Genomic DNA, 17455 nt, shown 5'->3' with positions numbered 1-17455 from the left:
CCAGTGGCATCTTGTGACCTTCGAGTTGCATAGAAGACAGAGGATGTACTAGCCAGTTAAGCGACTACAAGCTCCTGAAAATAGACTATTCTACGGAGTTTATTTCCAATCTCATACGTAATATTGCGTCAAATAGCAAAACGATAATGAACGACGAGTAGGGAAGGATGTGGAAGCAAGTGACCGTGGCTTACGTCAAAATATCCCACGGTTTGGAAAGAGACAGCGGTATAAACCAAGGAAAGCGAAATAATTACAGCCAATCTCCGAACTAGGAGTCACAAAATTAGGCAGGAATCTTCACCATCACACCGCGGAATGAACTTACGCGAAATCAAGCTAAGACACGCCGAGTGGTCGGTCACATCAGGCACATTCGACGTTTCTTCTGAATTCTAAATAAACGGGGCAGGAGCGTCAACTCACAGCAGACCACTTTAGTGTGGCTGCTGTTTTCTCATGATCCTCCCACTTCTGAACTGAGAACGGTGGTTTCTTTTTATCCGAACATTCTGGGAGGAGCGAAAAGAACACTTCAGAATTTGATGTGGGTGTCTTCATAATGCGAGACGTGTTACTGCCGTGTGAAGAAACACGATATATTTCCGTTAAGATTAAGATCATCACTGCATGATTTGGAGATTTCTATCCTCCAGTTCCCCAAATCTTGACAAGATTTTTCAAAGCGCTGTATGAGATGAAATATATAGCGTCGAATGATGTGTTTACCTTCCACGGTCAATTCAAAAGGATTAGGGAAGAAGCGGTGTTGGCCTATTGCAAGGAATTTCCGGCGTTCGCATGAGAGGACAGAGGAAAATTGTGAAACACCTCCATTCAGCAGCGAGTGTTAGTGTGAAGAATCGAAAAAGGTGCTTTCCAAATACAAGCTAATCTGTTACAACCAGGTCTCTCAATAGGACAAATATTCATTCAATCACTGCATTTTATTACCGAAATTGTTAGTACGAAGTACAGAAAAAGCGTTGTCAAGCTTGAGTTTATAGTATAGACACGTTTCATACATTTCAATATTCATAGTTGACGAAAGGTGCGCTGAAAGAAGTGCGGACGTCGCTGGGCCTGGCTACGGGCTGGCTGCCGGACAAGTACGTCAGAGATCCTGACGGTAACAGTTGCTGGGGCACTGGGACGGCGTAGCGAACAGCTGGCACGGTCTGGTACGTCACTTCAGGGCTGGATTTCAGAGTCAGGCCTGGTGCGGATTTGTATCTCACCTCAGGGATGGACTGGTATGGCACTTGAGGGAAGGTCTTCAAAGCCAGAGCTGGTGCGGATTTGTAACTTACTGCAGGCAGGGTCTGGTAAGCCAATTCAGGGATGGATTTCAATGCCAGAACTGGTGCTGGGGCCGGGGACGCAATTCTACCGATGGCTGAGGCAGCTGGCGCAGGTGCGTACGACTTCACTGGCACCGGTGGTGGAGCGGCGGCTCCGGTTTGACGATGCACGACGGCATTAAACCCGTTATCGGCATCGGCAGTGTAGTCCACTCTACGGATGCTGCCGTCGGACTCAACGACACTGTAGCTACCCTGAACGTTGTCTCCACTTCTTGACTCCTCGTGACTCTTGGAGTCGCCAGTGTCTGCGTCGTTAATACTGTAGGAGTAGGTGTATTGCGGGTTGGGATCATACTGGGGGTCGACGGCTGCCTGAGTGACCACAGGGGTTTTGGTAGCGATCACAGTGGGGGACACGATGGTACGGACGGGGGCAGAGGCGTAATTCTCGACAGCGTCGGAGTACCTGGCGATGGGAGATGTGTAGACGTAGTTAGGAGAAGAGGCATATGTAACGGCGGGGCCTACGACGCCTCGTTCGACAGGCACAACGCTGTAAGTCACCGGAGAAGCGGAGGCCACAGCGGCGATAAGAGCAGCGACGAGGAACAGCTGAGAACAATTAGCAGCACTTGACAAGTCAGAATTAAAGCGGCTTATACTTAGAAAATGGCTGACTTCTGGGTAGTAACGCTTTAAAACGTTGGTGAAGGTCCGCCAGACTGCATGGTGTTACAACCCGGAAGACAGCCGTCGCAGGAACTACGGCTAATTGATGTAAAAGAAAACACGCCTCAAAATGAGCTGGTCTCCGGGTCGAGATAGTAACACTGGGTCTTTGTATTACAAAGCAGGAGCTTTTACACACATACCGGTCGTGTGAAGATTGTTGGGTTAGAGAGACGACGCTTCGAAATGCGGTAGGCGGTTCTGGGGATTCCGGATGTTCACTTCGCACAGTGTATAGGAGCGCTGTTTGCCCAATGAACTCTCTACGATTTAGATAACCCACTAGCTGATGATCATTCACTGCAGATGTAAATCTACTGCAAAGCTGAGTGCCTCGCCGCCCTGATGATGGAGGCAGCAAGTACCTCTGAAACGTCGGCAAACGTCTACCAGACTACACGGCGCAACAGCCCAGAAGACAGCCATCAATAGGAAACTTCGTAGATATCCAATTATTTTTTTCATAAACGACACCTACGAACAGACGTGTTTATTTTATGCTCTTAGCAAACGTTAAATCCAATTCTGGTTACACTCGCATAAGCTGAAAGTTTAACATGCCAGTACCACCAGTACCGCAAGCCGTCAATGGAACCAATTTCCCCTCGATTCAACCACCTCCTTCTAGGTATTCCAAAAGTGACCACTTTACGAAAGATTTCAAACCAATATTCTATACGCACTTCTGTCCCCCATTCTAGCTACACGCCTAGACAATCGTAAGTTCCTAGATTTCAGTTTCTCGTTATGTCTTACCTTAAACTGCTCACTTAGGGAACGTGAGTCTCCCAGACAAACGATTATAATTTACCACTTTGCTCAGGATAAAGCAACTGCCTAAATTACCTAAAGCGTTTTGGAGGCAGACGAGGAAAGTCTGAGTCATCTACCAGATACTCACTTTAGAAGCCATGATGTCCTTTTGCTGAAGAAGTTGAGACCTGCACTGGCGCTGAGGATGTGCTCGCGTCTTTATATACGGCCTCTGAGTTAAGAAGATAACTCAGAAAATGATGCGCGGTCAGGGGCGGAGCTGCGGAACGCACAGAAATTTACTGCCCTGTCGAGCGGGTGACCTTCTCGACATTACCCGGTCCCACTTTATGTGACGGCCCCGAGTAATTGAGATTCCACTGCGTGGAAAGCAAAACGGAGCTACATCGCTATAAACTAAACTACACATGTAGTGTGAAACAGAGAAGCAACTTCAGCGTTCATAATTATGGTAAGAAATCTCGTAGAAATCGGCCACTTTGAAAATCTGTATTGAACTGAATGGTGAATGTCCAACGGTGAGCTTTGGTTTTAGCGGTGTTGAACGTTCGGGTTCTGGTATCACAATTTCTCAGTGAGTCTGAGTCTGCTAAGTTTATCTGGTTCCTATTTCTTTAGCGACAGACAACGTTCGACCCGCAAACTCCCTTTCGGCTCCCTCACAAAGTGAATTCCAAGCGTGGATTAACAGACAATTAAACGAACACGACCAATTATATTATTTCACATCCACAGGAGAGAGGCACGCTCACGGAACATTTGCTACAGAAAACTGCTACCTAAATGCCAAAGATAAACGCAATATGGCGACAGAAGAATGAGTAAATGGAGAAAATCCGGCACTTTTTATATCTTGTACAGTCTAGTGCCAACTTCAGCAACCACGTCTCTGCAGGCAAAGTCGGGCAAGTCGACAGATTTTGATGCAACAACATTCTCTGTTATCAGCAACATTTGATTAAAACGACAAAGAAACTCCCCCATAAGGACTCACGACAAAGAAACAAGAATACTTAGAAATTTTTTTTTTTTTTTTTTGGGGGGGGGGGACGTCGTCGAATAGCCCGGCTGGAAGAACAAGGTACAGATTTATTAGAACTATACAGGTTAAGAAGAAACCGGGATAGCTCAGGACTGGACGACCAAAGTTCGATTCCCGGTACGGGTAGAGACGTTCTCTTCGTCCTGACATCAAGGCCGGCTCCGAGACCCTTCCATCCCATCCAGTAAGTACCATGGCTTCTTTTCCCGAAGGAAAAGCGGTCAGGGCATGAAGCCGACTCTTCGCCTCCATCCAACGCCTACGATCGGAATGTGTGGAACTACTCCTGATGCTGTGGTGCTTGATTAAACACCTTGCAGGTTTCGGGTGTTTTGTGTCGACGGCGAAACGCATTCGAATTTGGGCATCTTTTCTTTGTTCTCGGGATCGGACCCGTGATCTCTAGCCTACAGACCAGTCGAAGGCCGCAACCACGTCGTTGCGCTGTTCCACAAACCAGCGCTAATGGAGCAAGCGGTCGTTCAGTGTTCCTATGACAATTTCGGAAACGAAAGAAACAAATCACTCGAACTGGCGCTGTAAAGGGGCGCGTCCTTGTGTCTGTATCCGGCACGGAGAATCTTGCTTCAAGGCTGCTTGTGTGTCCACACGCGATAGACGAGAGGCGGCTTCACTCCCGACCCCGGTTAAGAACAAAACCACAAGAACATCGGACGTCAATCAATACCTTCGACACTTGTATCATTGACTCAGTGTTTAGCCGCTAGAGCGAGAACACAAGTCGGTCAGCTACACTCCAAGACCAGATTCGAACTGGTCATCTCCTTCAACCAAAGTATAATTGCCGACTGTTACACCCTTCGATGTTGGGCATTCCCAGTTCTGCAAATATTCATCTTATTATCATCACCCATGTCAAGTTTTGGGAATTTGTTTATGCCAATGACACATCTTCTGCCTGCCTCATTATTTCTAAAATAATTACTAACAATATCAATGCAAAAGAACAAATTATAGACGTCGCGATGACATTCTTTCTATTGCCTATTTTACACGCACGTTTCATTCCGTTAACTACCATCCTGTGCTGACGTCTAGAATTCATGTAGCTTTACCTCCGCGTATCCTACACGCCTTCAGAGCCCGGTACGAAAGAAGGGGGAACTTTCCCTTTTCGCTTCTTTATATATTCAGTTTATTTAACGACGCTTTTTCAATAGCTCGGACTATACAGCGTCGATTTTCGCTTCTTGTATCCCGAAATAAGTACTGAGAAGTGTTCACTTTTTATGCTTTTAGACCCTCAAGATTAATATCGGTGAACTTTTTTCTGCTAAATGATAAATAAATAAATAAATAAATGAATACATGAAACTTCCAACTCACACACAGTAAACAGCTGGGAGACGAAAAGAGCCAAGAGGGGACACGTAAAAAGTTTATTGACAAATGTTATATTACATGAAGAATGAGGAGGCCACACGGTGGGACTAGGCATGGAGGCCTCAGCTCTGGGTCTACATTACAGAGAAACAGCCAATTAGCGGTACTAGGCCTTCGCACCATACGAAATACCGGCAGTCAACGGAGTTACGAACTTGGCGGGCTCACGGCGTACGACGGCGTTGAATCCGTTGACGGGGTCGGAGGTGTACTCGACAATGCGAAGGATGCCGTCGGGTTCCACTAAGTAGTAAACACCTTGTACGTAGTCCCCATTGCGTGTCTCATGATGACCCTTCGAGTCGCCTGTCACAGTGTCCTGGACGTCGTAAGCGAAGCTGTAATAGGGGTTCGGGTCGTAGTCGGTGTCGACGTTCACAGGGGCGGCAGCAGCAGGGGCCCCAGGGATCACTACAGAAGGAGCACCGAGGAGACCTGCCCTGGCGATAGCCACAACGGCGGCGAAAACGAACGGCTGTTTATAAAATCATAAAATTAAAGTTTATTAGACTCCGATCAATAAAAAGGACACCTGCTCAATTTGTTCACATTTACCTTGAATATCATTTCAGTAAGAGATTGTGTTTGTCAGTACGCATGATGCACACGTATTTATACGACCTTATATCTAGTATACGCCCTCTGCAGCTGTCACAGTAGAAAATAGACTTCTAGTTTCCAGATAGCAGTAACACACCCGTCCTGGGGCAAAACTCCTTTCATTTTCGTTGGGAAACATGTCTTCAAAGTTTGCATGCAAACATGCTTATGACATTCAACACATCCGCCGGATCGTATTTTCCGTCAGTCCTAACGTTTAAACAAAATACCATAACAGACATTCCGGGTTTTTAGATGATGTATTATTATATAAATGTTCAGGGTGCAAGATTCAGAGACATTGGTGCATAAATGTTTTACAATATTACTGATAAAAAGGTTCACTAACAGATATACGAGATTAGACTTTCTCACGGCGAAGATGTCCACAAAGCGAAACGCCCCAAATGCCAGGAAGAAGCACCTTAGAAAGGCGACAGAATAAAATACCGGGAACCCGACAACAGGGTTTAGGCAGGCACACAGAATCATTTTCGTATCATCGCTTGCCTGCGATGTAGCAAATGTACGGCACATGTGGGGGAGTGGAGGTGTTGTTCTGAGCTGAAGGTCTTCAGTTCGAGACCGGCTGAATGTTCTACCATGACCATCCCTCAGCTCACTTCTATGGACTGAGCATGAAGAAGTACCAGACGCACGACAACCGAAGACCAACACACCGCTAGACAAACACGTCTGAAAGGCACCGCGATCAGTGGACTTCTGGTATCTTTGTTAAACTGGAAAGGTAAGTTTAGAGCAAACACGTAATCGAAACACAAATGCAAAGTTATAGAGCGTTAAATGGTAACTTCGCTGAAAATTACCAATTTTGCAGCACATGAAATCGGCTGTCGCTTATTTTGTGGTGTCATTCCAACGTCTTTGAGGAGGTCCTCAGAAACACAACGAAAATCCAAAAGGCTGTCGAACATCTTGAAAGAGCATCGAACCGAAAACATCTGGAACGAAAGGGTGGGGGTTCAGTAATCACTACACCACAACGTTTAGAGTGAGACAAAGAATCACTGGGTCCGCAAGAAATATGGACGACAATTAATGAATGCAGAACGTCCCGTTTCCTGAACCGAGCTTCGCGTAACGTCAAGAACTTGGCAAGTGCGGAAGTAATTTGCTAAACACATACAACTGCATTTCGAGACGCTATGAAAACTGAACTTCGATTATTTTGTAAGGAAGTTCATTAGATACAATGGTAACAAAAACAGCGCTGGTAACGAAGGCTATTCCGACCTACGCCATTCTTCCACTAAAAATTAATTCTCAGAGATCGGGTCAAAAGAATGAGGTCGATATAATTAAAGTAGGCCTTGAGTGAAATGGCTACTTGTCATAAATCAAAGCTATAACAATTTCAGCAGAAGTTCCTAAAAACCGGATTCGTGTAGTTCCTAGAGTCGTATAGGATAAAAGATTAAACTGCGCCCACGTGAACGGAAGCTTCGGCGACACTTAGAAGCTGACTGCACGGAACTCTCGACGCAGTGACTAATTCTTTAACTGCCTCCTGGTTCGGAATCTTTGTGCAGCTGATATTACTGAACTGATCAAAAAATTCCATGGTTTTTATGGAATCGAACGATCCATCATCATGATCACAAAAAGTATTAATGTGATTCCTGTCCAACTTGTATTAATAAAACACGATTTAACAGAGTGTGTGTCTAGGCCTGAGTTTCTAGACATTTCCCCTTGAGGTATGCGAGACCAATGGATCAAACAGTGGTGAAAATTACGTTCTTCTGGGTTGTGACGCCGTGTGAACTCACAGGCAGATAGCATCATTTCGGAGGAACATACTGACCCCAACTTCATCCCTTAAGACGAATTAATTTGTACTCTGGCAAGCACTGACATCATCACGAACATTACCTTCAATAATCGGCCTACGGCCTTCAAGGTTCACCCAACCGATTCACAAGAATGTACGGGTAATGAAGTTAGAACAGATGGTCTTCATTACGAAAAGAGAGTGCATGTTGGTTTCTGATATATACACACACACGACCCACTGATATTCAACAGTCGTATTTAACTGAAATAAGCGCAGGTTTGCGGAGGCTAGGTGGCAGCCTTGCGGCCCTGACATTTTCTGTAATAGGACAACCGGATCATCAGCAAGTTTAGGCCATGTCCTGGGACCACACACACGTAAGTCGAAGCCATAAACCTGAAAGTAACTTCTTCCCATCAGGATCATTACAGTCTACGTCTAAAATTAATTAAATGAGTTAATCATTTACCTCTATAAATAGCAGCACAGATTATTGTTATGACAGAAACAGACGTATCATTTATCACAAAATGCAAATTGAAATTCTCAAGTAATAGAAAATTGATAGTTACACTCTCACTACAACGTAAAGATAAGACAGGATTCAATATGGCGACGAACATTCGGATAACAAAAATCAGGAAACAAGTGTGCCACAGAAATGGTTTATCTGATATTTTAAAGTGTTTCGTGGTGTTATGCGTCTCTCCCTCCGTTTATCTCCGTCTGTGATATTGATGCTAGGTTTTATAATGTAATAGTCATCAATGTTTCGTTGCTTCACAGTTTAATTCATAAATCGAGCACTGTGTGGCGGCACGGCAGTAAAAATTCCCACCACGGTAAATAATTTTCATTAGAACGGGAAGCAAAGAGGACTGTGAATCACAGAGCAGAAAGCGTGAGAAGATTAAACCAAGCTCACAATAAAGAATATGAGAGCAGACCTGTCCAAGCTCTGACCCATGACCTATCGGCTGAACTTGATCCCGGATTCAGGTCAAATGTTAAGCTACAGAACCGATACGAAATATGGATACGTCATAACTGCCGATCCCTACGAACAGATCGAACCAAATTTTCTATGCGACAAAATCGCAAACAAGTCTCCTCCCTACCAAACTATTCTATTAATTGGAATTCCAGTTGTGCAGTATTTTAAATCAACTACTACTAAGCCGATTATATTATTTGATTTAGTGTTCTGTCTGACGACAGGTCCATATGAACAGGATCCTTCCATCCTTTTCTCGGACTGGGACCTGTTCATATACGTTCTTGGCAGATGATCCAGAAGTGGTTTGCCATTGCCTTCTTCTGTGTGTGAATGGAGTAATTGTTGGGATGCCACGGAGAAACCGGGGAAGCCCCCGGAGGAAAACTCCGTGATGCCTAGACCACGGCCTTACCCAACACAATATAATAAAGCAGAAAAATGAACGGGGAATTTAAACGCGTGGTAAAGAAAATAACACATTATTCGGCCTGAAAATCTGAAGGAGACAATTTCGAAGACCTTGAAGTAGATGGAATGATAATATTAAAATGTATCTGAAAGTAAGGCCCTACAGAATTTTCAGAAGGAAGCTCTTGGAATGTGGTCACTTTTCAGGTCAAGAAGACTGAAGATACTAAATTATGATAAAACCCAAACGGAAACGGACTGTGAAGATGGTAGGTGGCTATACTGGCTTAGAATCGTGTCTAGTGGCTTTGCTCTGGTGTCAGCCGTATTTGCCAGCGGAGGGGGGGGGGGGGGTTGTAGTGCAGTGAAGTCCCACCGCCGTGAACACCTTAAATCCTACTTAGCAAGTAAATATTCGCATATCAAGGGTCTGGAGTTTGCCGACCGAAACTCGGAGGTTTGAACCAACAGTTAACGGTGACACTACTCCCAACAGATGGCTCCACATCATAACCCAGGTAAGAGCGCACACTGCATTCTGCACTAATCTCCGAAGCTGTTTTGTTATCCAACAGTTCGTTGTGGTAATAATTAAACCCGATATGAATGTCATGCCAGCGACTGTTGAGGCTCTGGAAACCCTATTCGGTCGTCAGAGTCGAAGCAATGTTTTGAGAACATGTCCGAAAAGCTACGAGTCGCCACCATCTAAATATAACTAAAATAATCAATTTGTACCTCAAAAAAAAAAAAAAAATACAACGCGCCTCCATTACAAGATTTAATTGGTTGATGTTGAGGAACAAAATTCTTGACTATTTCATCTTAACGCAGCATCAGAAGGTTGATCAACCAATTTCCTTCTCTGGCAACAACACCGAAGATCACGTAATGTGAATCCGTGTTACGTCGAACTCTGTTTTATAAAGTACAAGTGATCTCAGAGCCTCTGCCGAAACACATCTCTGTGACACACGGCATGGAAGTGGTCGTGGCCTGTAAATGACATTTGTCTGGCCGCTGGGCGTGGTCACTTTCCCTTTCAGTACCAGCCGCAGTCGAGTGTTGCTACATCGCCGCTCGGATTGCTGTGCCCAGCGCATTCCAGCCGCCAACCGCCTCCTTATTAGGGCCACCTGCGCTCTGCTCCACTTCAACTGTTTGCTTCGTCCGCTGACAGCTGATTGAGTTATTTAACGGCATTTCACCGATTACTTATTTCTTCTTGAGCGTCACGTACCAGGTCTCCTGATCTTCCGATCTCCAGGCTTTACGAAATACATTCTTTCTACTGGACCTTCCTGAACGCTGGTCGTAATGACGGGTCGACAGGGCCGACGCGTCACGCGTCTCAGATTTATTGGCGCACCAAAAGTATTGGAAACCGGCCAGGAATTGCGCAACGTGGCGAGACCTGGTTCCGAGCGTACGTCGTTTACAAACATCCATATGCAAATTAATGTTTCTGCTTCTCCTTCTTTTATTTGTTTTTTATGCCCTTCTTTCTTCTTGATAAAATGCTAATGGGTCTGACATTTATTTTAGAGGTACCCAGTATGAGTCAAGACTGATTCATCGATAGTAATATTTGCGTCGTTTTCCTCAGTCGTTCCAACAAGTACCATTCCTGTCTCTCCACAAATATTCATCCTCTAAGCCCTTTAGATAATAGGTTCTGCAGCTGATAAAGATCCTGGATTAGCAAACTAGTTCTAACGATCATCCACAATATGTACCCTATTTCCAATACCCTCGGTGGTTTGGAGAATCCATCCAGAAAAGAAAAAAAAGAATCCTGCTTGAAACCCGCGAAATTTATACTGCATCGTAAAGTAGGTATAACGTGTATATTCACTACAGAATGAGATCTCTGGAACATCCTATATAAAACGAGCTCAGTACACCTTTCGTATAATTGAGAAATGAGACATGAAATTTCCTGCGACGAATCGTCCTCCATGCAACACTTAATTCGAGTCTCGTTCATATGTCTATGGGCATACCAATGACAGCAGAAGAAACATTTCTGCTGGCAGATGGTAACATCGTTACCTAACAAGACATTTCTCTTTCAAATCTGAAGACAGGTTTCCAAGTCGGTGACAGAAATCCTTAGGTGATGTTAACGAGGGAAATGAACTTGCCAATGGCCATTTTTAAAAAAAGCAAAGTTGACAAACTTGATTGGGAATGTAACTTGAACAACAAAATCTGGCCTTCAAAATGAAAGTTTGGAATTGTGTCGGGATATTACATAAGCATCCAGCCTCGGTGAAACATGCACCGCATCCACAGAGCGACTCTCAAAATTCGTAAGTCATCAAACTAGAACCGAACCCACAATGTCCGGATTCCGCCGAAAGCCAAATTACGTCTGTAAAAATCCACAAGAAAATTTTACGTTTTCTGCCATCACATCACATCTTTCGAACTCCAGTTCTTCCTCATTCCAAATGTATTTGCGAACAGGGGTGTTGCATCCACAGGCCATCATTCCCACTTTCGGAGTTGTTAAAATGTATTTCCGCGACAGAGCAACGTTCACTTCGTCAACTGTTCTTAACAGATGCTCTTCACGCTCCGGCGCGAGCGAAGAACACCTTTGGCGTTTTCCCTACAAACTACGCAACCCTCATGACCCGGGGGCATTGTTGGAACACTGTCGCAACAGGAAACACATTACGCTGTTGAAAAACTTGGCCCGTATCAAAAGAGGAAGCAAGTTAGGTGACTATAATAACAGAATAACTGATCGTTATTGCGTGTTTTATTTAGAACACAGATCACGTAAAGCAAACCACACAACCACAGACACGAGCCACAGTCTTATGTTTCCTATTCGGTCGAAACTTAAACCTTTTCAACGTGCTTTCGAAGGTCCGATAAAGTAACAAAGCCATCCCAGAAATAATAACTCAAACTGGAGACGAAGGCAGAGTCTGTGTGTGACAGGACCTCTTGTTTGACTAAAATATCACATCAACTTAAATATGCAACTAGTAGCAGTTGATGTTTCAAATAATTTATGTAATGATCAAATAAATAATATTTTGCAGTCTTAAAACTTCATCCATTTTACAATAAATTTGTATATACAACTGTCTCAAAATCTCTCCCGAAAATTATTTCGAGCAGATGTAATTCAGGAGGACAGAATGCAGTCAATGGTGGATGACACAAAACAAAATATGCCGTCACATACCCAAAAGCGTGTGTACTCAGTGCAATTTGGCCACTGAGACTTGAGGAACAATAGTAAATAACGTTCATTTTGTAAGACGGTAAGACAACTGGTTGACCTGGCATTCCCATTTTTCGCCAATATTGATATAATTAAACAAAACGTTATTTTACGTTACCAGGATTCAATGTGTCAAACTGGCCACAGAAACCATTAAAACCAGGAGACAAAAGTCATGTCTTACATTGTTTAACATGAATAATGACGAGCGAGCAGATAAATAAGCATTAATTAAATACAGTAAGCAACATAAATAGTGGAAGATCAGAAAGCCTTAACGGCCTTGGCATGCACGAGGGGGCTGCGCTGCACGACGGCGTTGAACCCGTTGACGGGGTCGGCAGCATACAGCACAGTGCGCACATGGCCATCAGGCTCCACCAGGCTGTAGCTGCCCTGGACGACGTCTCCGCTGCGACTCTCGTGTTGGCTCTTGGTATCGCCCGTCAGTCCGTCTCGAATGTCGTACGCAAAGGTGTACTGAGGATGAGGGTCATAGTCGGTGGCAACAGCAGCTGGGACGACGCCACACTGGGCCGCGGTCACCAGAAGGCACAGGAGAATAACGAGCTGTGGGTGTGACGACAATTTAGAACACATCATACCGATACATCCTCGGACGCAGCATCAACTGCTGGAATGACGACATCAAAGAGGACACTGACAGGTCATGTAGGAACTATACAAAATCTATTTTCAAAACCTGAATGAAACACACCAACAGTATTTGTAAAATTTATAGTATATGAAGGTGTGAGTAGATTCAACTGGCTCAGGACGTGGTCTCATCAAATACTTTTTGTGAATACGGCGATGAATATATGAGTTCTGTCATCTCTTGATAAGTACAACTTTTAGACGTTTTCGACGAAGATCATGTTCCATGGAGTTACTTTCAACTGCACAGGTGATACGCGTGAATGACGTAGAAAGATCATCAATAACGCTTAATGCATCGGAGGTGATCAAATTCGTTACGGAACCCGAATATTAATGGACATGCCAACGATCAATCGCTACACAACTTCAATTTAAACCTGCGCAAGAAATTTATGTCAAACCCACTTTAATATTATTATTCCACCTGTCTAACAGGTCTCCAAAGTGATGTTTCGCAATGAAAACGTCTGACGATAATTTGTTTCGATGTTACGTAGTGTTAAACATGGTATTTGATTCTAAAAGGTGAACAACATTTAAAGAACTCACAACGAGGAAATAAAAATGCAATGCAAATGGTTGGGTCTGGTACACACTAGGGCGAACATGGAAAACGCTACGACATCTTGATGGAGAACAGTCATGGAAAGAAGGCACATGGAAACAAAGGCTTATGTCGTATTAAAATGTTCTCATAGGAGAGGAGTGGACGAGCGCGCCTGCAGTGCAGAGAGACGGACCAACCGAACAGCCGAAATACACACGCTGATGCCGAGTTTACAATTTCATCACCAGCATTTGGTCCAGAATTACACAACAAGCAAATTAATTATAGTCGGAAGAAGGTGCACGAGAAAATACAGTATAAACCAGAGGAGGCAATATCAATCGATCAAGGACCATGGCCTCAAGCAAACGGCACTACTGCACGTAATCATCAGATACATTAACTCTGCAGCACCTGTTTTTCTGGAACACGCCGTTAACCAACAAAGACTTCCGATAAAATTAGTGTAACAGTGGCTTTAGGTTCATGCTGGAATAAACTGATACAGTCACTTTGGATGGCATTGCAACGACGAATTAAAACACCTCTTGAATGACACGATACCCTCCACACAACATCGCCCGTGGAGCTTCAGAGTAATCCAAAGAGTACACCCTGTCAATCTTTCTCACAATGAAATAAAGACGACTTTTACCGTTACAGCAGTTCATTATAAAACTGTTACCGACATGTTTCCACAAAAACCTATCCTTCATGACATGAGTACTCTTTGGTAAGTTGAAACTCGATCAACTAGTGAAGATATCCCCACATTTCATGGAACCAGGAAGTTCACCAATGTGACCTCAGGACCCCAAAACTGTACCGTATCCTGAGCCAGCTGGATTCAGTACAAACGAACAATTTTGATATCAACTTCCACTCTAAGCCTAGATGTCCGAAATGGCCTCTTCTCTCCAGGTTTTCCTACTATAATTTCTCGTCTCTTCATGGGTGCTATAATTCCCCAGCAGATGCAGTGAGTTACCTTGATCGCCATGTCACAGTTGCTGCCGGACTTGCTGTAGCTGGTCGCTCTGTGCCGAAGAAGCTATGCGCTTCCCTTTTATAAAGCGAAACGCGAGTCACCGTGCCAACCAGGAAGAGGCTACAAGATCTCAGGAACACGGCGTCGTTTCCGCCCCACCGCGCAACCCCCAGATGCATACTCAATCCACGCACACATACGTGGACACGTGCGGGGGCGGTGGTTTATTGTGCGGGCACCAGAGGCGTAAATACAGGAGATTTGGGGGCAAAAATGGGGGCCGGAAGGCCGGAAGTCAAGACGTGATGTGGGTCACTTTCTCGTCGGGTGCGTGCCAAATCAAATCACGTGCGAGCGCACTGAATACGAATACCGGAGTGGATCAGCGTGGGAACTCCGACTAAATATATTCCAGGGAATCCCCAATTATTTCCCTCTTTGGATACAAAATGTGTGCCTGAACACCACCACGCTCTTAAAGTATACACGAGTGAAGTTTAAAGCAATATAAAATTAGACAGTAATTGTTAATTCCACGCTCCGATAATTTGTTGCTACAGAGGATCCGCTGGGCGCCTTTATTAAAACCATTTGACGTCTATCCTGAGCCAGTTCGATCCATTTATCTGCTTCAGAACATTTTCTTATGATTTATGTTGTCCGTCCGAACACAACCACGTATCCCAAGCGGTTTTTATTTTCAAATTTGCCCTCATGGTCTTTGGGTTGTGACGTAGTGTGGACTTCCAGACGGGCATCGACGTTACAGACGAAGATTTCAGCTGAAGCCCTCAGCTGCGCTCCTCCAAAACGTTATTATCCACCAACAAGTACACACTGCATTACAACCCAGAAGACAACAGTGAACATCTTCACCTTGGAGAACCTCAAATATCACGAAATCTTCTTTGCTTTCCGGCTAAAATTCCGTAAGTAGGCTTACTTCTTATGTTTTTCACGCGTGTATGGGTCCATACAGAAAAAACATGTGTTAACAAGAATGTAATGGCCAAATCCGACGAAGTACACTTTCACACATGACAGCAAACAGAAGTCGTAATATTACGAAGCACAACTCACTCCAGATACAAGAAGTCATAAATTAGTTCTCGTTGTATTTCCTTGAGTGTGTGTACATTTGTCATGGAACCCACAGCTTCATTATCGTCGTGATCTTCACGGCTGAAGACAGAGGCAGTATGTATCTCCAAAATGTTGGCAACGACCTACAAATCCACACGGTGTAACGACTAATACGACCAACATCGACAGTTTCACAGCCGTCTAAACCTCAAATGTCATACACAAGCATAACACATTTCTCTAAAACATAAACCTTATGTTACTGTTCTGTCTAAGCTTTAGCATCATAAGCAGTCTGTTCTTCTGCGGATTTCTAGTCCAAAATTTTGCAAGTAACCATGCAAACCTCAGTTTTCTTGACTTGTTCATACAAACTTTAATCAAATTTTACTTCAATTATAAACATCGGGTAAAAATTATTAGTTTAAACATTTTAATTTCCGGAGTTCTTAGAAGCCGAACAGACACAAGAGTGCAAACAGGAAACAGCCAAGCATTTCGACATTACGACGATGGCCATCACTGGCTTTAAGAAAGAGGTCAGGCGGGATCCCAACGCAGTAACGCGGAAAAGCTCATCACACCGTTTATAACTGAAAAATTGGAAACTTCGGATATGATATAGCGAAAAACGTCGTGGCTTACAGATCACCCAGCATTGTTAACCTAGACAAATGAGGGGGTCTACGAAGGGGCAAGTCCGATGGAGGAGAAAAGACAATTTCACCAAAAGAAAAGTAAATGATTATCATCTCTCTATGCTGACAATTGTGAAATAATTCTTGCTCGCTGAGAGGCCCGTGGAGCAATCTCGGCCTCGGGGCCTGCAAGTGTAACCCACATGTGGGGCAGCGTAATTACCGGTCGACAGACAGACCAACCGCCTGCCAATCTAGATACAAACTTGTAGTATGTCCACGTACTTCTTGCTTCATTTATTGCGGATCGGTTATTATCTTACGCATACCGATACAGGAGGAGAAAAATTAAAGGAACGAAGAAGAATAAGAAGAAGAAACATAGAAACAAAAGGAAGGCGAAAGCGAAAAAATTAAATGAAAGGAAAGAAAACAGAGCAAATTATCAAAGGAAGAAAGAAGGAAATAAAACTGAACACACATTTCTGTCTGTGTGACGGATACCCTGAACTGCATCCAAGGGATCGTGGAGAGCGTCAACGTCGCTCAATCCAAATCTTCCTTCAACACGTACTCATCATGATTTCGTAGAATCGTTTTCAAAGTATATTTTGATATGAAAGACACGACGCGACAGTGGAACGAATCAAGTTAGACCTAACACAAGAAGGATTCAGTATGTTTTAATTCTAACACAGCTCCGGTACGGATTGCCGCACACGTACAAAACAGAATCCAGAGGGACATCAGCAGCCACAAAACATGGTGAAAATGTGGCACTGTTAATTTACAGATTGAAATCTTTTATGGGCATTACGGTGACAATATCGGTTCTTCACAGAACTGCCTTTCTGTGAATTGGCTAAGCGAAAGGCACAAAGGGTTACGTGGTGCTAGCCGCAGAGCAACAGCGGCCCGTGAAAGTGGCATCATTAGAACACGCCGTCAATGTCTTGTCCTTGTCAGGAATTTCAGAAGCCAGGATGTAGGGCACGCTGAACTTGAGATATTTCACTTTCTACTGCGCAAGGCCCGTTGCGTTACATCAAATTACGTGCAAACCCTCCGAATTCAAGAGACATGAAGTGGCCTGCAGGGCAAGTCATTTATGGTTTATCTCAGAATCCCTCCTCGCCCTCATTTCTATTTTCTGAAGTAGCGTCACTATTTGAAGAAAGAAGACAATGGAGAATATTACATGATGAGGAGGTTCACAATTTGTGAGCATAGTCTTCATCGAACACG

General features: G+C 44.1%; 5 protein-coding genes across 14 annotated transcripts in view; all 5 read right to left on the bottom strand.

Annotated features, from left to right (window-relative positions):
• LOC110835287 (neurobeachin-like protein 1) overlaps positions 1 to 17455 on the bottom strand; it is a 174461-nt gene that overhangs the window by 60456 nt on the left and 96550 nt on the right. The window lies entirely within an intron of this gene.
• Positions 1 to 17455, bottom strand: part of LOC110835295 (larval cuticle protein A2B-like) — a 94233-nt gene that overhangs the window by 33317 nt on the left and 43461 nt on the right. The window lies entirely within an intron of this gene.
• LOC110835290 (uncharacterized) lies at positions 929 to 3057 on the bottom strand. The gene is made up of 2 exons (XM_022075368.1): positions 2935 to 3057; positions 929 to 1916 (listed from the first exon to the last, which is right to left on the bottom strand). Exons 1-2 carry the CDS (start codon positions 2944 to 2946, stop codon positions 1029 to 1031), a joined length of 900 nt encoding a protein of 299 aa, XP_021931060.1. The 5' UTR covers positions 2947 to 3057; the 3' UTR covers positions 929 to 1028.
• LOC110835293 (larval cuticle protein A2B-like) lies at positions 5236 to 5841 on the bottom strand. The gene is made up of 2 exons (XM_022075373.2): positions 5809 to 5841; positions 5236 to 5728 (listed from the first exon to the last, which is right to left on the bottom strand). The coding sequence occupies exons 1-2, from the start codon at positions 5818 to 5820 to the stop codon at positions 5360 to 5362; spliced, it is 381 nt and encodes a 126-aa protein (XP_021931065.1). The 5' UTR covers positions 5821 to 5841; the 3' UTR covers positions 5236 to 5359.
• LOC110835299 (larval cuticle protein A2B) lies at positions 11803 to 15356 on the bottom strand. Its single transcript, XM_022075378.2, has 2 exons — positions 14490 to 15356; positions 11803 to 12864 (listed from the first exon to the last, which is right to left on the bottom strand). The coding sequence occupies exons 1-2, from the start codon at positions 14499 to 14501 to the stop codon at positions 12559 to 12561; spliced, it is 318 nt and encodes a 105-aa protein (XP_021931070.1). The 5' UTR covers positions 14502 to 15356; the 3' UTR covers positions 11803 to 12558.

This window comes from Zootermopsis nevadensis, unplaced genomic scaffold (genome assembly GCF_977971745.1).
Source record: "Zootermopsis nevadensis isolate Lab colony 2312 unplaced genomic scaffold, Znev_1.0 Znev_ptg000002l, whole genome shotgun sequence".
Taxonomy (NCBI): domain Eukaryota; kingdom Metazoa; phylum Arthropoda; class Insecta; order Blattodea; family Termopsidae; genus Zootermopsis; species Zootermopsis nevadensis.
Note: the sequence above shows the minus strand (reverse complement) of the source record. Positions and strands in the feature narration are given on the sequence as shown.